Raw genomic sequence first — 17,064 nt, 5'->3', positions numbered from 1 at the left:
TCATTTTAAAGATTTATTTCTTACAACAAGGTTTAAGACATCTAATGCCTCTTATTGCAAATTCCAGCATTCCTTTGTCTCTCTCACTCCTCTGTGTGACTGCCAGAGCTGCCTGTTGCTGTTACCACAGCTCCCTTCTCCATACCTGTGTTAATGCTCATTCGTTCTGAAAGCTTTAGTACAAATTAAAGACATAATTTGTTAACATGTGGTAAGCTGTCAGCTGAAAACAAGAAGAAAGCACCAATCCCGGGTCAGTAATTGAGACTGGAACACCCTGAAGCTTCTTATCATCCACCTTGAAAACAGCCTCTGGGACGCTGCATGAAGGTGGTCTCAAAATCTTATGTTCTCAGCTGTTACTCAAAACCTCGCTTTATACTTCTACTTTGATGTTTGCAGAGTTTGATCTAGGTGCACTCCAACTACTGGAGAAAATGGCATCGCTACTTATGGCCAGGGAGCTACGGAGAGCTCTGTAAATGTGTGTCTGCAGCAGGGAACAGGGAGCCGTCCCAGGGCAGGAAGGCAGCGCAGGTCTGGGACCCACAGAAGCACGGCTTCCTCAGCACGCTGCCTTCTTCTGCAGCTTTTTGTTCCCCCTCAGTTGGCGGTAAGTTACGGAACCTCCCAGAATAATCGTAGCAAAGCTCCTCTCCAGCAGAAATATCGGCGGCAGCGAAAAGCGCCAGCCTGGGCACCATGGAGTCAACGCGGACGGGCACCATCACTAAGTTGGGTTCGCAGGAGTGATTGAGGAACCTGCCCACGTTCCCGATGTACGTGGGGTCAACGAAGGTCTCCATCAGCCGCCCGTCGTGGAGGTGCTCCCGCACGGCTATGATGTAGTTCGGATCCTGGGCCGCCTGGGCGCGGCTCCTCCTGCGTGCCTCGGCGAAGCCCAAAACCTCCCCGGCGTATTCGCAGACAAAGCTCCCCTCGGCTACGGCTTCCAGAGCGCGGACGCCCCAGCCCTTCTTAGCCGTCTTGAACACCTGGAGCCTGACCTGCAGACCCCTCTGCACGACCCTGTTCTGACAGCCGTCCCCGCAGCGGCACATGGCGTTGCACTCCAAGAGCGGCGCGGCGCAATGCGGGACGCGACCGCGCTGTCCGAGCCGCACGCACGGGCAGGAGGGGGAGGTGCAGGAGCGGACGCGGCACGGGCAGCCCTGGAAGGTCACCTCGGTGGGGTCGATGGCTCCGTCCGCCCCGGGCACGCAGTCCGGGCTGTACTGCGGGGAGAGCAGCACTCAGAGCCCGCTACCGGGCTCTCCCGGGTACCCGGGCTATCCGAACGGCCGCCCGCGTCGGAAGGACGGCGGACGCGCGGCTCGGTGACGCCGATGCCCCCCGCGGGTGAGCGAGCGATCTCAGCGCTGCCGAACGCCACGTTTCGTCGCCCGGCCGACGCGCTCCCGATGGCCGCCCCGCTCCGCCTACCTGGAACGGCGCCGGGCTTTCCCCGGGCGGCCACAGCGCCACGGCCACGGGCTCCAGCCCGCCGCTCACGTCCCGCCCGGCCGCCATGCCTTAGCCCCGCCCTCGCCCCGCGCCGATTGGCTGCCCGGGTCGCGGTCGCTCCGCTCATTGGCTGAGGGGATGGGGCATCGCGCGGGCGCTGTGGGAGCCTTGGGGGCGTGGCGCAGGAGGAGGGCGCCATCTTGAGGGCGTGAAGCTGCTGCCCTGCGTGGGGCGGTCCGTCGGTCCGTGCTCTCGTTCCGTTGGCGGTGCGTCGTTCCGAGCTCATCTGTGGGCGTTGAACCCGCAGGCTGTGCAGGAGTGATTTTTCTCAGGGCTCACACCGCGGCGTAGAGCGCCAGCGCCAGCAGCAGGAGGGCTCTGCGGTCTCGTGTCCGTGCCCGGTCGGCTGCTCTTCTCCCTTCTCTGCTTATCTTAGGGTTTCTTTAACCGCTCTGTTTGTGATCACATCTCCGTGCTGCTCTTCTCAGCTCGGGTGTGCGCCTTCCTTTGATTTGAGCTTGTTTCCTGGTAAGCGTCTCCATCAGCTCTGCAGACACCTTCTGCCATTGCGCGGTGTGTCTGCTGGAACATCGATCCGCAGGGAGGGGGGCACCAAAAATCCACGTCCCGTTGAGCGGGGCAGAGCTGCGCTGCGCTGAGGGCAGTGAAGTTCACAGGCTGGTGTCTGCACGTGGAAGGGTTGTTTCCCCACGTGGCCTCGGTTCTGCAAGTGAAGCACACGTCTGGTAGGGTTTGTTCAGCTCTCGAGTTTGCAAGGCTGTTGGTGATGCAGCACAGCCAAAAAGCACTTTGATTTGACACCTGCCATCTACTGCTATTGAGCTCCAAACCTCCAAGTGGCAGAACACAAATGTTCTGCAGGGTGTTTGGGCGCGAGATGCAGTGTGTGGTCCACTGACAGATAACGTTATCAAACGACATGTCGTGCGTTATCACACACAAGGCAGTTTGTGTGGATGAGTGTTACACAGTGTTACTTTTGACTGAGAAGTCAGGTTGTTCATCGTGTTCAGGTGGAACTGTGTCGGAGTGATTCTTTTTGGTGGTTTACCACTAATTCTGTGGTGGCGTGCTGGTTTCAGACACGTGTTGTGTGTCAGCCATATTTCCAGCCTGCATGAACCCCAAATCGGTGCTGGTGTGAGGAGATTGTACAGCTTGGTCCTGGCAAACACTGCAGTGGTCTTCCAAGGTGAGAAGATGAGCGCACAGAGGTTCTTGTACTGAGTGAGTGAGGAACTCAGTGCACTCCAAGGCAGTAATGTTGATCAGGTTTCATGGTGCTGGTTGGTATCTCCTGAGATGGAACAGAGCTACAAACACACATAAGCTGGGGCTGATGAAAGCTGCTGGGCTGTGAGCGGAGGGCTGGGTAAGAAATGAGCATTTTTATCTCCATGATGGATCATGGGACAAATCCTTCCAGCCTCTGTCCTGTGTGGCATCTTGGTCTGCAGTGTTTCCTTTGTTAAAGGGTTTGACAGTAAGAAAAATGCTGGGTTTGGGTTTTTGTTTTATTCTTTAAAGTAATGTTTGGTTGATATCTTACAAGGTGTCAAACTGCTGACTCTATAATATTTATGCTCTCAAAAATACGGCGTTTTGAAGTCTTTTTTTAAAATCTGTATTGTTGAAAAATATGTTGTAAAAGAATAAAAATGTCCCTTATCTTATCTTAGTGCTCCAGAACTGTACTTGGCTTTAAATGAAATCCATAACTTTCTTATGCTGGTATGACAACAGCACACGTTGTGTTGAAATTAGAGTAAGAGTATAGATGAATGTTAGCTGGGTGTGCAGAATGGCTCAATAAATCACTGGGATTTCTGATTAAAGAAGAATAATTCAGAATGACAGGCAGTGGAACAACGCTTTTAAGAGGGGAGGAGCAGTGTGAAGAAAGAATTATGCGTGTTTAATGCAGTATTTCACTGTGATGGTAAATCAATTCCTTTGTCAAGGTGTATGAACAAATTTATGAGCGTTCGTATGTGGGGCAATTAGTAAGTGATCCTGTATAGGACTGAGATATCTGGTTTTGCACTGTAACCTTTAGATGCAATTTATCTCAGAGACTGGGTGCTTAAAACTATCTAAATGTTCCATCTAAAGGAAAAATGGAAAAGAAGAAGGAGATGATGTGGAGCTGTGGGTGTGAGGCTGCAGGTGGCATCTCAGCTCCTGCCTCAGCCGCTCTGTGCTGAGTTCCTCTCTGCAGTTCAGGGCTGGGGCTGTGCATGCAGGCAGCAAAGCCCTGCTCTGGAATGATGGCTGCAAGGCAGAAATAAAGGCACTAGATAGGGAAGTTATGACTGAGCAGCAGATCTGGGTTTTGCACAGAACTTGGAAGATAGTCTGTGCAGGTGTCACCTTGCTCTCAGTAGCCAGTTTCACAATGCTTTTCTTAGTTATTTTCCCTATAGAAAATACGAGGCTGCAAAACTGAGGAGCGGAATCTAAATAATACATAACTTGGTCTTTCCTGAAGCAGGTAACTGGATGGTAGAGGGTTCAGAAGTGATTTGAGGGTCTAGCTAGAGAAACAAGTGCATTCTTTGCATGGCCATTATTTAGGATACGCACAGACGGATGAATGGCTGTTTCCCTGAGAAGCTGGACGTGCTTCCAGCACTGAGTTCTCTGTACCTCTGCTCTTTGGCAAGTTGCTTTGCCCCTCCTGCTTCAGTGAGCAGGTGCAGCAGCTCTGAGTGCAGGAGGGCAGAGAGGAGCAGTTTGATAAGGTCAGCACTGCTGGTTGTGTGCAGCTGAAAGAACACCATTGGAACGTGCGTCCAAGTCATCTCCAGCTCGCTGTCACCCCTGCTTATTGTAACGTTGGCTACGTGGAAGCAGCAGTCCTGTTTTTCTTGAAAGGAGGTTTGTAGTTGGATTTTTCCTCACTTGGCATTTCTAAACTTTAATAAAAACTTCACAATCAGCTTTTGCTGGACCAGAGCACTGTGTATTTCCTATGAATGCTAAAGCTGTGGTGGGTTGTTTTTTTTTTCCAGGGCTTCAGTTTTTTCTTGCTGCCTTGATCCTAAGCCTGAGGTTTTCAGGTGTTCCAGTCAGGTGCAGGTGCCTTAGGTGTGAGAACGGGCAGATGCAGGTACTGAGAGCCACCAGCAGCCCTTGCCTGGTGTTTCCTCTGTAGAAGAAATGGCTTTGGTCAAAAAAGCCAGGCTGGCTGCCTGACTCCCTTCAGTCTCTTCCTGGGAGAGAGTTTTACTGGGGCTGTTTGAAGAAATCCTGCAGGTGGGTGAATGCACAAACAGCTCCTGGCATTCATCCAGGCTCCGGCATCCCAGCCATTCATGTTCCCCATGGATGTTCTCTGGCTCTGTTAAGGATCTCACAGTGAGATTTCCAGGCGTAGAAATAAAATCTCAAGCTATAAATGCGAGGCTCCTGGTGCAGCACTGGGGAGTTTCCATGTAGGAGGTTTCATTTTAGGAATCCACCAGTGAGCATCACTGATCCTGCCTTTCACACAGGCCGCTGTGAAGCACACTGCCCACATCACCAACTGCTGAGTAGGCAGAGGTGAGGTCCAAACATCGTTCCTGTCTCAAAAGCTGTTGAATGGCTATGGAAGAAGCCTGCTCTGATCTTAGGTTAGCATTACCTGACTTTAATTACACTTGGTTGTTGAAACGAGTTTGGGGAGGCAAAGAAAAAGAGACTTGGTCAGGCTGCCCATGGATGATGCTGGAGTCAGCATCTTCCTCACAAGCATTGCTTGGACTGACAGCATCTGCACAGTAGTAGCTGACAGGTATGTTTGGGGTACTGCATTTAACAACAGTATTTCCCTAATATGACATTGTTTTGTGTTTTTTCATTTTTCCACCCAACATCTCAAAATGCTTCTTGCTGTCGGCTGTTTCTCTGATTGTGTGGCTGGCAATGCATTGCGTTCATTTGCCACTGAAGACAAAGTGCCCTAGCTCTCACTGCTGCTGTGTTCTTTCTTAAATGAAGTCCTCCTTTTTGCTGCCTTGTGCTGTTTTATTGTCTCGGTTCGGTTTGTGGAGGCACTGCAGGATGGAGGTGAGAGCTGGCTGTCCAACCCAACCTGTTTGCAGAGCTTGCATAGGGAGGTCCTCAGTGCTCAGCTTGTTATCAGAGTGCAGTGCTGCTAGAGATGCTGTGACACATGTTAGCAAGATAATTATTTATCCCAGTGTTCTTGATGCTGGCAGGCCTAATGAGATGGTAAACTGTGAGGGGAAGCTTGAAGCCTTGGCCTGGCAGTTGTGCAGTGTTGCTGTTACGGACTACTCACCCCAATGACGTTGTCTGAAATACGGGAAAAATGAAGAGCAATCTCACTTTCAAAGTCTTGCTGGTGACCTTTAAATTAGGGCTGGGAGTCTCATCATGAACTGCAGCTGCAGGATACGTGACTTACTTGTTTTCCTTCTCCTCTGAAAGGTTGTTTTGGATGAAATTACCACTTATTACAGAAAGGTCAAATGCGTATAACCACATCTCAAGTAAGCAGGCAGTGACCTTGTTTCTCTCGGTACACTGCTCACAATTCCATAATTGTGTGCTTTTTTCTAAAGACCATGCTGTTGTTGTTCGTTTACAGCATGTTGCAAATACACACATTTTATGGGCTGGCTCTGAAATTATTTCTGTTCACTCGAATGGAACAATGGTAAATTACACCGGAGTGGGGCTTGGTGCTTTGTAAGAGTTGTTCTCAAATTGATCTCTGTCCAGTCTCCCTTGAAAATAATACTTGAAGACAGTTTGCAGCATGTTGCTCTGCGTGTGCTGTTGTGCCCTCTGAGGTGTCAGTGTGTGCTGCACAGTGACTGAGGCTGCGCTGTGCATTGCAGTTGGTACGGTGTGTTTGTGGTTGTGGAACTGATGGATCGCAGTTGTAGGAGCTTGTGATGTTGTTGGATTTCAGACTAAGCTCTGTTATAACTTAGGAATTTGGGCTTGGACTAGATTTAGTTTGATACCAGAGGGTGGATGGTGATAGGACAAGGGGGAATGGTTTTAAACTGAGACAGAGGAGGTTTAGGTTGGATCTTAGGAGGAAGTTTTTCACCCAGAGGGTGGTGAGGCACTGGCACAGGTTGCCCAAGGAGGCTGTGGATGCCCCGTCCCTGCAGGCATTCAAGGCCAGGCTGGATGTGGCTCTGGGCAGCCTGGGCTGCTGGTTGGCGACCCTGCACACAGCAGGGGGTTGGGACTGGAGCATTGTGCTCCTTTGCAACTCAGGCCATTCTGTGATTCTACCTAAAGAACTTCTTTTCCCCAAGGTTTCTATAGATATTTCAAAACCAAACTGTGTTGCACAGAAGGTTCTCCTGCGAGGTGTCCCGCCTGTCTTTGGGAGGAATTGAGCCTTGCAGGAGCTGAGCTGCTGTCCTTTGCAGCTGGAGGGGGTGGGTGATGGTAGGGCTGTGTTATGCTCAGTACTGGGTTGGGCCGTTCCCTGTGAGCTGTCAGAACTTAACATCCTGATGATGCTTTCTGAGCTGCTAGTTGGAATATTTCAGTGCACCTTTAGATCCCTAAGGTGCTGTATTACACTGAGTGTAGATGCTGTACATCAGGAACTGCTGCTCACTATTTTCTGTGACCCCATCGTAATGCACAGGTGGCATTAGGCAGTGCTCCTGTCTCTGTGTGTCTTTGCTATGTAGCTTTAATTGCTGGTTTGGAGTTAACACGTTTGGGAGTCCTGCAGCTCCACGTGTGTTTTCTCCCCCAGCTCTGCCAACACGAGGATGGCATTTTGGTCATGTGGAAGAAATCCTGAATGCAGGACAGTGGTAACAGGCCGCTCGTGTCAGACAGCCATAGGAATGAGTTGACGTGTTTGGTGGGAAGCAAAACATGGGAATTCAAGGCAGTTTCTACAGACGTTTGCCTAACGTAAAGTCCTCATCTTACGAGTCGGGGAGGTGCGGGGGCAGTCTGGGCTCTTCAACAGGGCTTCATCCCCTTTCGCTTTGACTGGGAAGAGAAGCACGTGCCTATGTACTTCTATCGGCTCTTTCAGGTCCCTTCGGAGGGGATCCCTTCTTATCCACCCGTGTGCCGGGAGGTGGCGGTGCGGCTCCGGCGCAGCCCCGCGGTGCTGCCGTGGGCGGCCGTCGGTGCGTCCCGGCGCCGGTGCTGCGTCGGCGCTGTGTGTGAAAGGCTTCAGCCCAAGCTACGAATCGCTTCTTTAAGAGTGCTGCTTCTACAGCAAGTATCTGCGGGGAAGCAAGTGGTACAGATGGGTGCTAAAATCTGAGGCTGCTGCCGTTGTCTGAACAGAATTTATAGCCGTGTAGAAAGTAAACTTAACTCGGGTGTCCTTCGTGGCACTGCTGCCACAGTTGCAGCTGCAGTTGTGATCTCAGGGTGGCTGATGTGGAACGCACAAATTGGTTCTTGGCCAAGAGGCAGTGGGACCAAAGTCCAGAGAGGGCTGGGGCTGAGCCTTCAGCTGTGTGTGTCAGCTCAGTGGAGCTTCCAAGTGATGTCATTTCATTTTTGAAAACCACACATCAGGACGTCGTGAAGCACGTCACAAAAGCAGCAAAGCACTGCAGAAGAGGCACGGGACACAGGTGACTCTGCAGGGCTGGCCCAGCAGGGCACGGCCAGGTGCCTCTGCCAGGTCCTTCCCATGGTTCTGAGCACACTGGAGCCTGCTGCCGGGCTTCTCCCCTCCCCAGGGCTCTGAAGCAATCCTGTTTTTCCCCTCTGTGTTCAAGCCAAAGGCAGGAGAAAGCGGTGGGAACCCTTCCATTGACACCGACAGGCTTTTGGTTCAGCCTGTTGTTGCAGAGGAGGGAACATAATCTTCAGTATTAACCATCTTTGTAATTCACGTTGTGTTCCGGGGCTTTTAGATCAAATATTGACTAAATTCTTCTTTCTTCTTAGAACTGTGCCTTGTGCCAAGGAGCATGCTGGAGCTGCTGTGCATTGTCACGTGGAAACTCATGTACAATGGCCAATCTGTGTTCCCACTTCGTCTAAATAAATGGTTGCTTAGCATCCAGAATCATCCTGCTTGGGATTATCTCCCCATATGCCAGTGTTGCAGCACTGAATGATGTGGATGTGCAGGGAGAGCAGAGCCTTTTGTTGTTAATGGCTGTACGGGGGTAGCTGCAATGATTTTGTTTTTGTAATAGTTGGCCAATTTCTGGAGACTTGCCCAAAAAACTCTCGGTTTGCTCCAGAGATTTTTAGCTCGTGTGTTCACAGATCTGTGGTCACAGGGTGCCAACAAATAAAGTGGATTTTTATCAGCATCACAAAACTGCTTCGATAGCAGAGTGTTGGGAAACTTTTAAGATGAAGGAAAAATCATTCTTATTGATAAGAGGACTGAATGCAATTACCAAGGCTCTGTTTGTTCTGTCCACATGCTGTGTAAGTTCTTATTTTTTTGGACCTCGCTGGTTAGTCAGAAAAGTACTTTGCATGTTCTGTACATCCACGTGTTGTCTTGTGGTGCATCTCACTGTGCCAAACTCTGTTGTGCAAAGCGTGATTTGCTCACAGCAGTGAAATGAGCTTTGTGTCTTTGCCACATCTCCTTGTTCAGAGGGCTTGCAGCATATCCTTCTTTTCCATGCACACTCACAACGTTGTCTATGCCCCATAGGGTTTTGCGTGTCTCATTTCAGAACTTGTTGCTGCTGGCAGCAGTAAGGGACAAAACTCACTTGACCCACTTAGGGCACAAAACCTGCAGAGCGTGTGCTGGCTGAGGCCCTCCTTGCTGCGTTCTGTGCTTTGATTCCTGCCTTTGTCCTCCCATCTGTTCATCTCTCCTGCAGCTCTCTGCACCAAGGCCTGCTTGCAGGCTGCTGACGGCTGCTCCTGCTGTGCACGCTGCTTTAGGGTCCCCAGTCCTTTGGGGGCACCGTGGGCCTCCATGCCAGTGTCAGTGCTCAGTAATGCTGGTTTCTGTAGGGTGACAGGATTACCTGCTGTAACAGATCAGAATCTGAGTGCCAGTTTCCTTTAGGTAAGTTCATTCCAAGCTGTAAAAGCAGAGTACTGCTCGTGTTGCTCAGAGGCAGCCCGTTCTGCACTCACGGTGTTTGCAGTTGCTGAAATGATTGATAAGAAAACTCTTCAAAGAAACCGTTAAGGTTTGGTGCTTTAAAAACAAACCCAGACTTGAGGGGGAAAAGCACAACCATAGCATCGAGTTCCTTTGTGATAAGGTCTGTGAGATTTTTTCTCAAATAACGAGTGGGATGTGAATACATCAGTTCAAAGAAACGTGCAAATCTCTTCTGACAAACGTTGCTGTCAGGAGGCACTCGCTGTGTCTGCAGGCATTGCTCTGCCAGAGGTGACCCCAACCCTGCTTCCAGGTATCATGTTTTACCTCCGGCTGAAACAGTGATGGGGGAAATAGGTTTTCTGCATGGTCCGTCCTGGGAAATTGTCACTAACCAATCTGGAGTAACAGTGGGTTGCCAGCAGTTGGAGTGCCCTCAGGAGCATGCCTGGAGGTAAGGAGGGCACTTCTCAGTAGGATTCTGTGTGAAAGGGAAGTAATTTCTCTACATAAAATAAAGGAAGATAAAAGATTTTAACTCTGGGATTAAATCTGGTGCGCGTCGGTTTGGGTTAGTGAAAATAAATGAAGTTTTTAATGATTTCATTTCAGATAAGCTGTTGTTTACGGGAGCGGAGGGGCGAGGATCCCCTGCATGGCTCTGCTCTGTGTGTGTGCTACTGGGATTTCCTGCGTACTGCCTCGGCTGCAAGAAATGTGTGACACCAGGCATCGGGGCTGAGGCAGAAATCCAGCATGGATGGTGGGGAATTGATGATGTGACCTAAGGGTGAAGCTCTCGCCCATTGAGAATTCACAGTGTTTGTGTTCTGCATGGTGTGTAGAGATTCCTCAAAGGCATCTTGAGCAGAATGCTATCAACACGGGCTGCGGATACGTTCCTGTTCTAAGGAATACTGTACCAGCCAGATAAGTTGTCAATACAATTTTATCTCTGCATTTCTGTGTGCAGTTCCTATCACCCTGCTGCTATCTGATGGCGAGCTCTCGCTGTTTGCATTCATACCCAGTTCGCTGTGGAAGGCAAATGTGGTGGGATCCTGGCTGCTACATAACCTGGGCAGTGTCTTTTCTGAGAGCAGTGGGTTTGCCTGGGGTATCCATGTTCACTTCCTGTGTCTCCAGTTACCCTGTTGACAGAAGGCAGAACTGGTCTGCTTCACCATGAATAGCAGCAGAAAGCTGGGAATAAGGGCAAAACCTGGGCTCGGAGGTGTCCTCTTGGAATAAATTCCTTCCTATTGTCCTTCTTGGTACGAGTTTCATTTAACTGCTTGAAAAGGAGCTTGGATATTGCTCAGCCCAGGTAAAAATAGCCCCATTCTGTCATACTCCCTATTCTAATAAACCTTGTGCTAAGTGTGTGTGTTTCGTGGCATAGCAGAGGTGACCTAAGAGAATTGTGGGGAATAATTCATCTTCCGCAATAATGAGTTTTCTCTTACCCTCTTTGCTGTGTTCCATCTGCCTCAGGTTTTTGCTAAGTTAAAAATGAAAGGTGTTACAGATCAGGCTTGAAGTTCTGCTTGTTCTGAAGGACGGCTGCCCGCTGCACGGCCAGATGAGAGCGCTTTCCTTTCTCTCCAAGGAGATCCAGGAACCCATTGGCTGATCTAATTAGAGGTGTACAGATGTAAACGTGGGCTTCTGCCTGTGATCTGTGGTGTTGGATGTGCTGAAGACCAATACAGGACACAAACTTTGTAATTCTTTGCATTAGTGGAGATATTCCTCTTCCCAGCTTTGCTGTAGAGAAATAATGTGTTCTTTCTTACAAAAGAAACTATGAAGGAAAAATTTTGCTGATCAAATATAAAGATCAGTGCAAATTTTATTCCAAGTTGTCACCAAGTAGCTGCTTTCTGCAGTCTGCCAAGGAGCAGTGTGCTTTCCTTGTTAGAAGGGTGATCTGCAGGAACTTCACCCCACGTGTCCTTAGAATCACATACCTGAACTCCTCTACGAGAAGAGGGAAAAAACCATTTGCCTTCTCCTTCCTCCTCCTTTAGTAATGTGTTGCTCGTACAGGGAGGCACGCAGGTGGCTGTGTGGTGTGTGCTTCCTTACTCTTAGCCACAATGATTTCCTACCAGAAAAAAAGATTTTTTCAGTCTGTTTGTCAAAATGATCTCCAGAGCTCTCCTCCGTTTTGCTGAGGGTTCCTCCCAAGCCGCAGAGCAGGATGCGGCCGTACTTTACACAGGAATGGAAAGCTCAGCTCCAGGCTGGATGTGGCTCTGGGCAGCCTGGGCTGCTGGTTGGCGACCTGCAGACAGCAGGGCTTGGAACTGGCTGAGCACTGTGCTCCTTCTCAACCCAGGCCATGCTGTGATTCTGTGACTTTTAGAACAAGTTTGTCATGGTGCTCGGTGACATGCTGTTTTCAGAGCAGCGTTACGTTGTGGTTTGGAGCCCTTCTGCTTCTTCCAGCAGTTTTGTCTGTGTTGCTGGACAGGTCGGTGTGGGCAGTTTTAACCTACAAAAAGATGGCTCAGATTTGCATTTCTAGAGTGCCATGCTTTCAGAACGCTGGGTGTGCTGCAAAGCGGTGCTATTGATGATTAGAGAAGAGAGATAATAATCTTGAAACATCCAGCCATAAATATAATTGAAAATAAAACCTCAGCGTGTGGATTTAGCGGAGAGGATTTTTGTTTAGTCTAGTGACTCCATTAGTTTAAGGACCATTTCCACGTAGCCAGCAAACATTATGCCCCCAGAGCAGATGTAGAGTTTGGAGTCCTGCTGAGGTGAATCGTCTCTTCAGAGCTTGAGTTTGAAGGCAACATAAAGAAGGAAACAGCTGGAGAAAGCTGAGCGAGGCTTTTGGGGGTCAGCTTCCTACAGATTATTCTCCTAATTGCTACAGCTGAGCTCACAAGAAGAAAGGCTGAGCCAGGGGAGGTGTATGGCTGAAAAATACGGCCTTTCTGCTGGCTGATTGTCGGCGTTCTGCTTCTTGTGCTGTTAAGGCTGAGTCTTTGCTTCTGAATTTTAGCAAGCTCAGATGTTTAACAAATAAAAACATCCTTAATCGCAGCCTCTCACAATGTTTCAGTGTCTCAAGGTATATGCTGTTCTAATTGCTGCTGGCTAAGAGGAAAATGTGAAAACCAAGACCCAGCCTACGTGAGAGCTGGTGAAGATTTACCCACTTCCACTTCTTTCAGTGTGATTGGGCAGCAGGTTGGGATGTTTTTCTTGTGTCTTTTCCCCCCTCAAGTGGGCCGGTTTGAGTTTGTGTCATTGGTGCTCTGTGCCCATAACTCTGGGAGGAAAGGCAGAGCTATCAGATCTGGTTTGTGATCCCTTTGCACTTAGTAAAGGCTGCAGACTGCCCAGCTGTTCTTGTTACAGGACTAAAAGCAGTGCATAACGGCACATAACAGCAGTTCTCCTGGCTGAAGCCAGCCTGATTTGGTACTATTGCTCTGGGTCCTGGTACAAACCTTCCTGCTCTAGGTTCAGCTCTCTTTTGTAGGCTATTGCTTCCTTGGATTCAGAGTCTTCCTCCATGCTGGAATTACATTCCAGCAGCTTTACTGTGGGAAAGTACACTTGTCCTAGGTACCTGTGAGTTTAGACACCCCCCCTCACTAGATTGATGTATGTGGTAGCAAATACTGGGGGCAAAATGCATGCAAGTGCTACCAGTGTTATCAGGCTGCCTCAGCTGTGGCACAGCCCTTTGTATGGGTGCAGAGTTGTCTCTGTCAAAGCGACTCAGTGAGTTTAGGACTACAGGATTCCCCAGCTGTGATCCTGCCTGCGGGATGTGGAGCTGCCAGAGCTGTGTATGTGCACAGGAATGCTGCCAGGGGAGAGACCACTGGGTGCTGGCCTCATCTGTGGAATTGGGGTTGAAATCCTCTTCTCATTGCTTGGAGGGGAGCTGAAGCCATCTTACGTGCCTCATAGGAAGCCTGAGCCCTGGGCTGTAAGGATTGTGGAAGTTGGGATTCTTCAATTGATTCCGAACAATCTGTTTTGCGCCTGCCTACTTGAGTCTGTCATTGGAGGAATGGTGAAGTTTCCCATCATCATCCACCTCCTACTCATCCGTATTTGCAAGGCCTGGCCTGTCCCAAGCACAGCTCTCAAGGACGATGTCGCTGTGGTGGGGCTGAGTGCATCTCCTGGCTGCCCAACCCACTCCTGCACCGTGTGCTGAGCTGCTGCCAGCTGGGTTTGGGAAGGTACAGAGCACAGAATGCTTGCACAGAGTGATTGTTTTGGTGATCGTACTTTCATTGAACTCAAGAAAATGGGTGTACAGTTGAAATAAGCGCGAGTGATGGTTGGCTTTGTTCTTTGAGATGGATGAGCTCAGCCCGTGTGCTCTCGGAGCGGTTTCAGCCAGCTGCCACCAATAAATCCTGCCTCCTGAAGAGGCACTTCAGTGAAGATTTAATACAGACTTCTGGAAATGGTTATTGCACTCAGATGCAGAGAAAGCTGAGAGCTATACGAAAAAAAAAAAAAACCAAAAAACCCCACAGTTATAAATCTGAGCACGCTCCTTTTTATTTTATTTTTCCTGCTTGCTTTTAAATCATGAGATGATGTAGATGACTTCAAGCTATTGTAGGGTAAGACGCAACCTAAAGAAGGGGTAGCATTTTGGGAAGCTTTGAGCATCAGCTGCTCCTCTTCCTGTGGCTTACTAAAACCATCATGCTGGGGTGGCCTGAAGAGCAGGATCCCTTTGTTCCCTTCCCACTGCAGCAGCTGTTGCAACGCAAAATCCCTGCTAGAAGCAGATCCTGGTGTGGCTGTTTGTTTGTTTGTTCCTAATGGTTTTCTTTCCTGCTTGTTTTTAAAGGCTACTGTAGCTGTAGTCTCTTCCAGGGATTAAGTCCTGTTGTATACATGAGGTTGGGATTTGGGAGCATATGTGGATCCACAGGGTGTGAGCTGTGATGTGGAAAAGCTGTTACACTGGGGATTGCTCCTGAGGAAGGGAGAGCTCCTGGCCCTCATCCCACTAAATCTGTGCCCGAGACTTGTTAGCACAGTTACGTACTCATAAAAGCAAACTGATGTATTTTTATGTTGAGAACATTTAGCGTGCCTTCTGGCATTGTACTTGTGTGTGCTGCTCTCTTATCACTCAGCTGCTCTCACTCTGCCTGCCCGTCCCAGGTCAGACCAGAAGGAAACCCAGCTGCCTCCCTGCACAGTGCCCATGTGGGGTTGGCTTTGCAGGGCTGAGATCCTGCTGGTGGTAAATGGTCAGGAGGTCTTGAAGGCCACACGCAGCCTGATTGCATCTGTGCTGTTTTGTAGGTGTTGGATCACTGGTGGCTCCGGTGTGCCCACAAAGAATTGCTCTTGTATCCCTGTCCTTCCCTGTTACTTTCACTGCATTTGTAGCGTCGTATTCTGCAGTTAGATGATGAATGTCTAACTGTTTTGTGTTAATGCTTGGGTTCAATTCATTTAAAGAACTGATAAGAAACAGTATTTCACGTCTTGAAATAGTGGAGGTACTCAAAGAGCCTTTTCTGTTCAGAACAGACCTAATAGCCATATCTAGCTGGGAGAATGCTTGAATAACTACGACTTTTAAAAATGTCTGTGCTGCATGCACCAGTGTTCAGTGGTCACAGCGTTACACATCAGGATAGACCACATGGAACATGAACCAGGGGAGGATGACAGAGGTTATATTTGCTGTTGCAGAGGCTCAGAGCACTCTGTGCCATTAGGCAAAGCTCCTGCAGCGTATGCAGCCATGGTGCTCTCAGCCAGGTTGGAAGGTGGGAGTTCAGCTTTGGAGCTGGGGCTGTGGCTCGAAAGAGGTGGATGGCAGAAGGTGTCCGCAGTGGTGGTGGATGCACTGTTTTGGGAAGTCCCTGACATTCAGTCCTATGGGTTGTTCAGCAGCATGCTGTTCCTGGAAGTGCCTTTGGATCTCAGCAGCTCTTCACCACTGGCTTTTAGATAATTAAACTATGTTGGGTAGGTGGAGTCCTGATAGCAGCTTTCGTTGCCTTCAGTGAACTGGAGAAGCACCCCAAAAAGTGGAGGTTGCAGAGGAAGGGTGGGTGCTGGCTCCCCATGCTCAGCCTTGTGACCAGTTCTCCAGCAGACGTGTCAGTGGTCAGGCCCAGCCCAGCCCAGCCCATACTGGGGCACTTTGGCCGTCGCTGCTCTGAGGATGCTGTGATGGATCCATGGCCCATCAGCAGTGTCTCCCCACCTGCGCCCGATGTTGGGTGGGCTGTGGCCACAGGTGCAAATCCTTGCCTCAAAAGAATGGTCAGATTTCTTGGAACGTTTGTCTGGGGAGCCTGAGGTGATAGATACCATTTTCTCCCTCCTTTGGCCTTCTTTTGTAGCCGTGCTGGGTGCTGGTCCCTTTTCACCAGCCTTCATGGCGCATTTGCTTCGTATCTTTGGGATTGAATTGTACAAATAGTTTAGTCAGCACTGAGAGTCCTGAATACACGTCGTTAATTTCTTCCAGTGTGGGATTTGCGCTCAATTCTTTATTTTCCCATATATCCAACAAATATTCAAAGCACTGGGCTAAAGAGTATTCTGCAGAACGAACCTCTCAATCTTTTTCTACTGGAGTTGTTCTACTTAATAGGAAAAACATGCGCTTTAAGAGCAAAGTGATAGGAAAAAATAACTACAGTGGATGGTGGGGAGGACTCCTGGGATGGACAAAGTGAGACAAAGATATTCTGGATTCTAATTCTGTCTCTCCTGAATATTTATTTATGCAAAAAAAGGACAGGTTCAATAGGAGATGCAGCCCAAGGTCTTCCTCTGAAGTGCTCTGGAGCTGATCTTGGAAACAGTGTCAGCTTCCAATGACAGCCAGCTGTGATGTCAACCAGCAGAAGCACCAGGTCCTGCAGTGGGCACCATCCATCCTCATGCTGTAGGAATGCAGGAGGGCCCACATGTTTTGGGAGGTGGCAGAGCTGCGTGCTGAGCTGGTGGGACGTTGCTGGTGGGGCTCCATGTCCTGTGGGGCTGCGGAGCTGAGGCCTGGGTGCTCGGACCCCAGCGAGGTGAGGGCAGCAGCCAGGGCTCCTGAGGGGCTGCCACGAGCTCACTGAGGGTGACTGGTGCTGGGGTGGGTGGTCACATCACATGTGAGGAACGAGGTGCTCTGATGCCATGTTTTCCTGTTGCTTTATCCCAGACTTCGCTCAGATGAGCCTTTAACTATTCCTGGTTCATCTGAATCCCTAAATCTCCCGTTTAGCTCCAGCCTTTGGTGGGGGAATTGAGAAGAGTTTTATCACTCGTTTATGTAAGCTTTTGTCACCAAATAGTTAGATTTATGCAATGTAGTTAAGCCAGATGTAGGGGATGCTGTTAACTCGGAGAGGATGACCCAGGGGATGGAAGGAAACTTCAGCTGAAGAAATATTTTATTTCAGGCTTGGATGAGCGTTATACCAAACAGAGTCATGCACCCCTAAGAGGGTAAAGAATTACAGCAGTGCCTTTCTGGCTGTAGCATTAATGATGTTGCTTGAGTGTGTTTTAAATTCTCTGTC

The 17,064-nt window shown here is 49.5% G+C and overlaps 1 protein-coding gene across 1 annotated transcript; it reads right to left on the bottom strand.

The window, feature by feature from the left end:
- On the bottom strand, nucleotides 1-1,530 carry LOC122185255 (histone-lysine N-methyltransferase SETMAR). Its single transcript, XM_042880861.1, has 2 exons — nucleotides 1,444-1,530; nucleotides 1-1,235 (listed from the first exon to the last, which is right to left on the bottom strand). The coding sequence occupies exons 1-2, from the start codon at nucleotides 1,528-1,530 to the stop codon at nucleotides 465-467; spliced, it is 858 nt and encodes a 285-aa protein (XP_042736795.1). The 3' UTR covers nucleotides 1-464.
- Between the last annotated feature and the right edge of the window lie 15,534 nt (nucleotides 1,531-17,064).

This window comes from Lagopus leucura, unplaced genomic scaffold (assembly GCF_019238085.1).
Source record: "Lagopus leucura isolate 7727_CA_CO unplaced genomic scaffold, USGS_WTPT01 Super-Scaffold_100028, whole genome shotgun sequence".
Classification (NCBI taxonomy): Eukaryota; Metazoa; Chordata; class Aves; order Galliformes; family Phasianidae; genus Lagopus; species Lagopus leucura.
The sequence above is the reverse complement of the archived record's forward strand: the minus strand, read 5'-3'. Positions and strand labels throughout refer to the sequence as shown.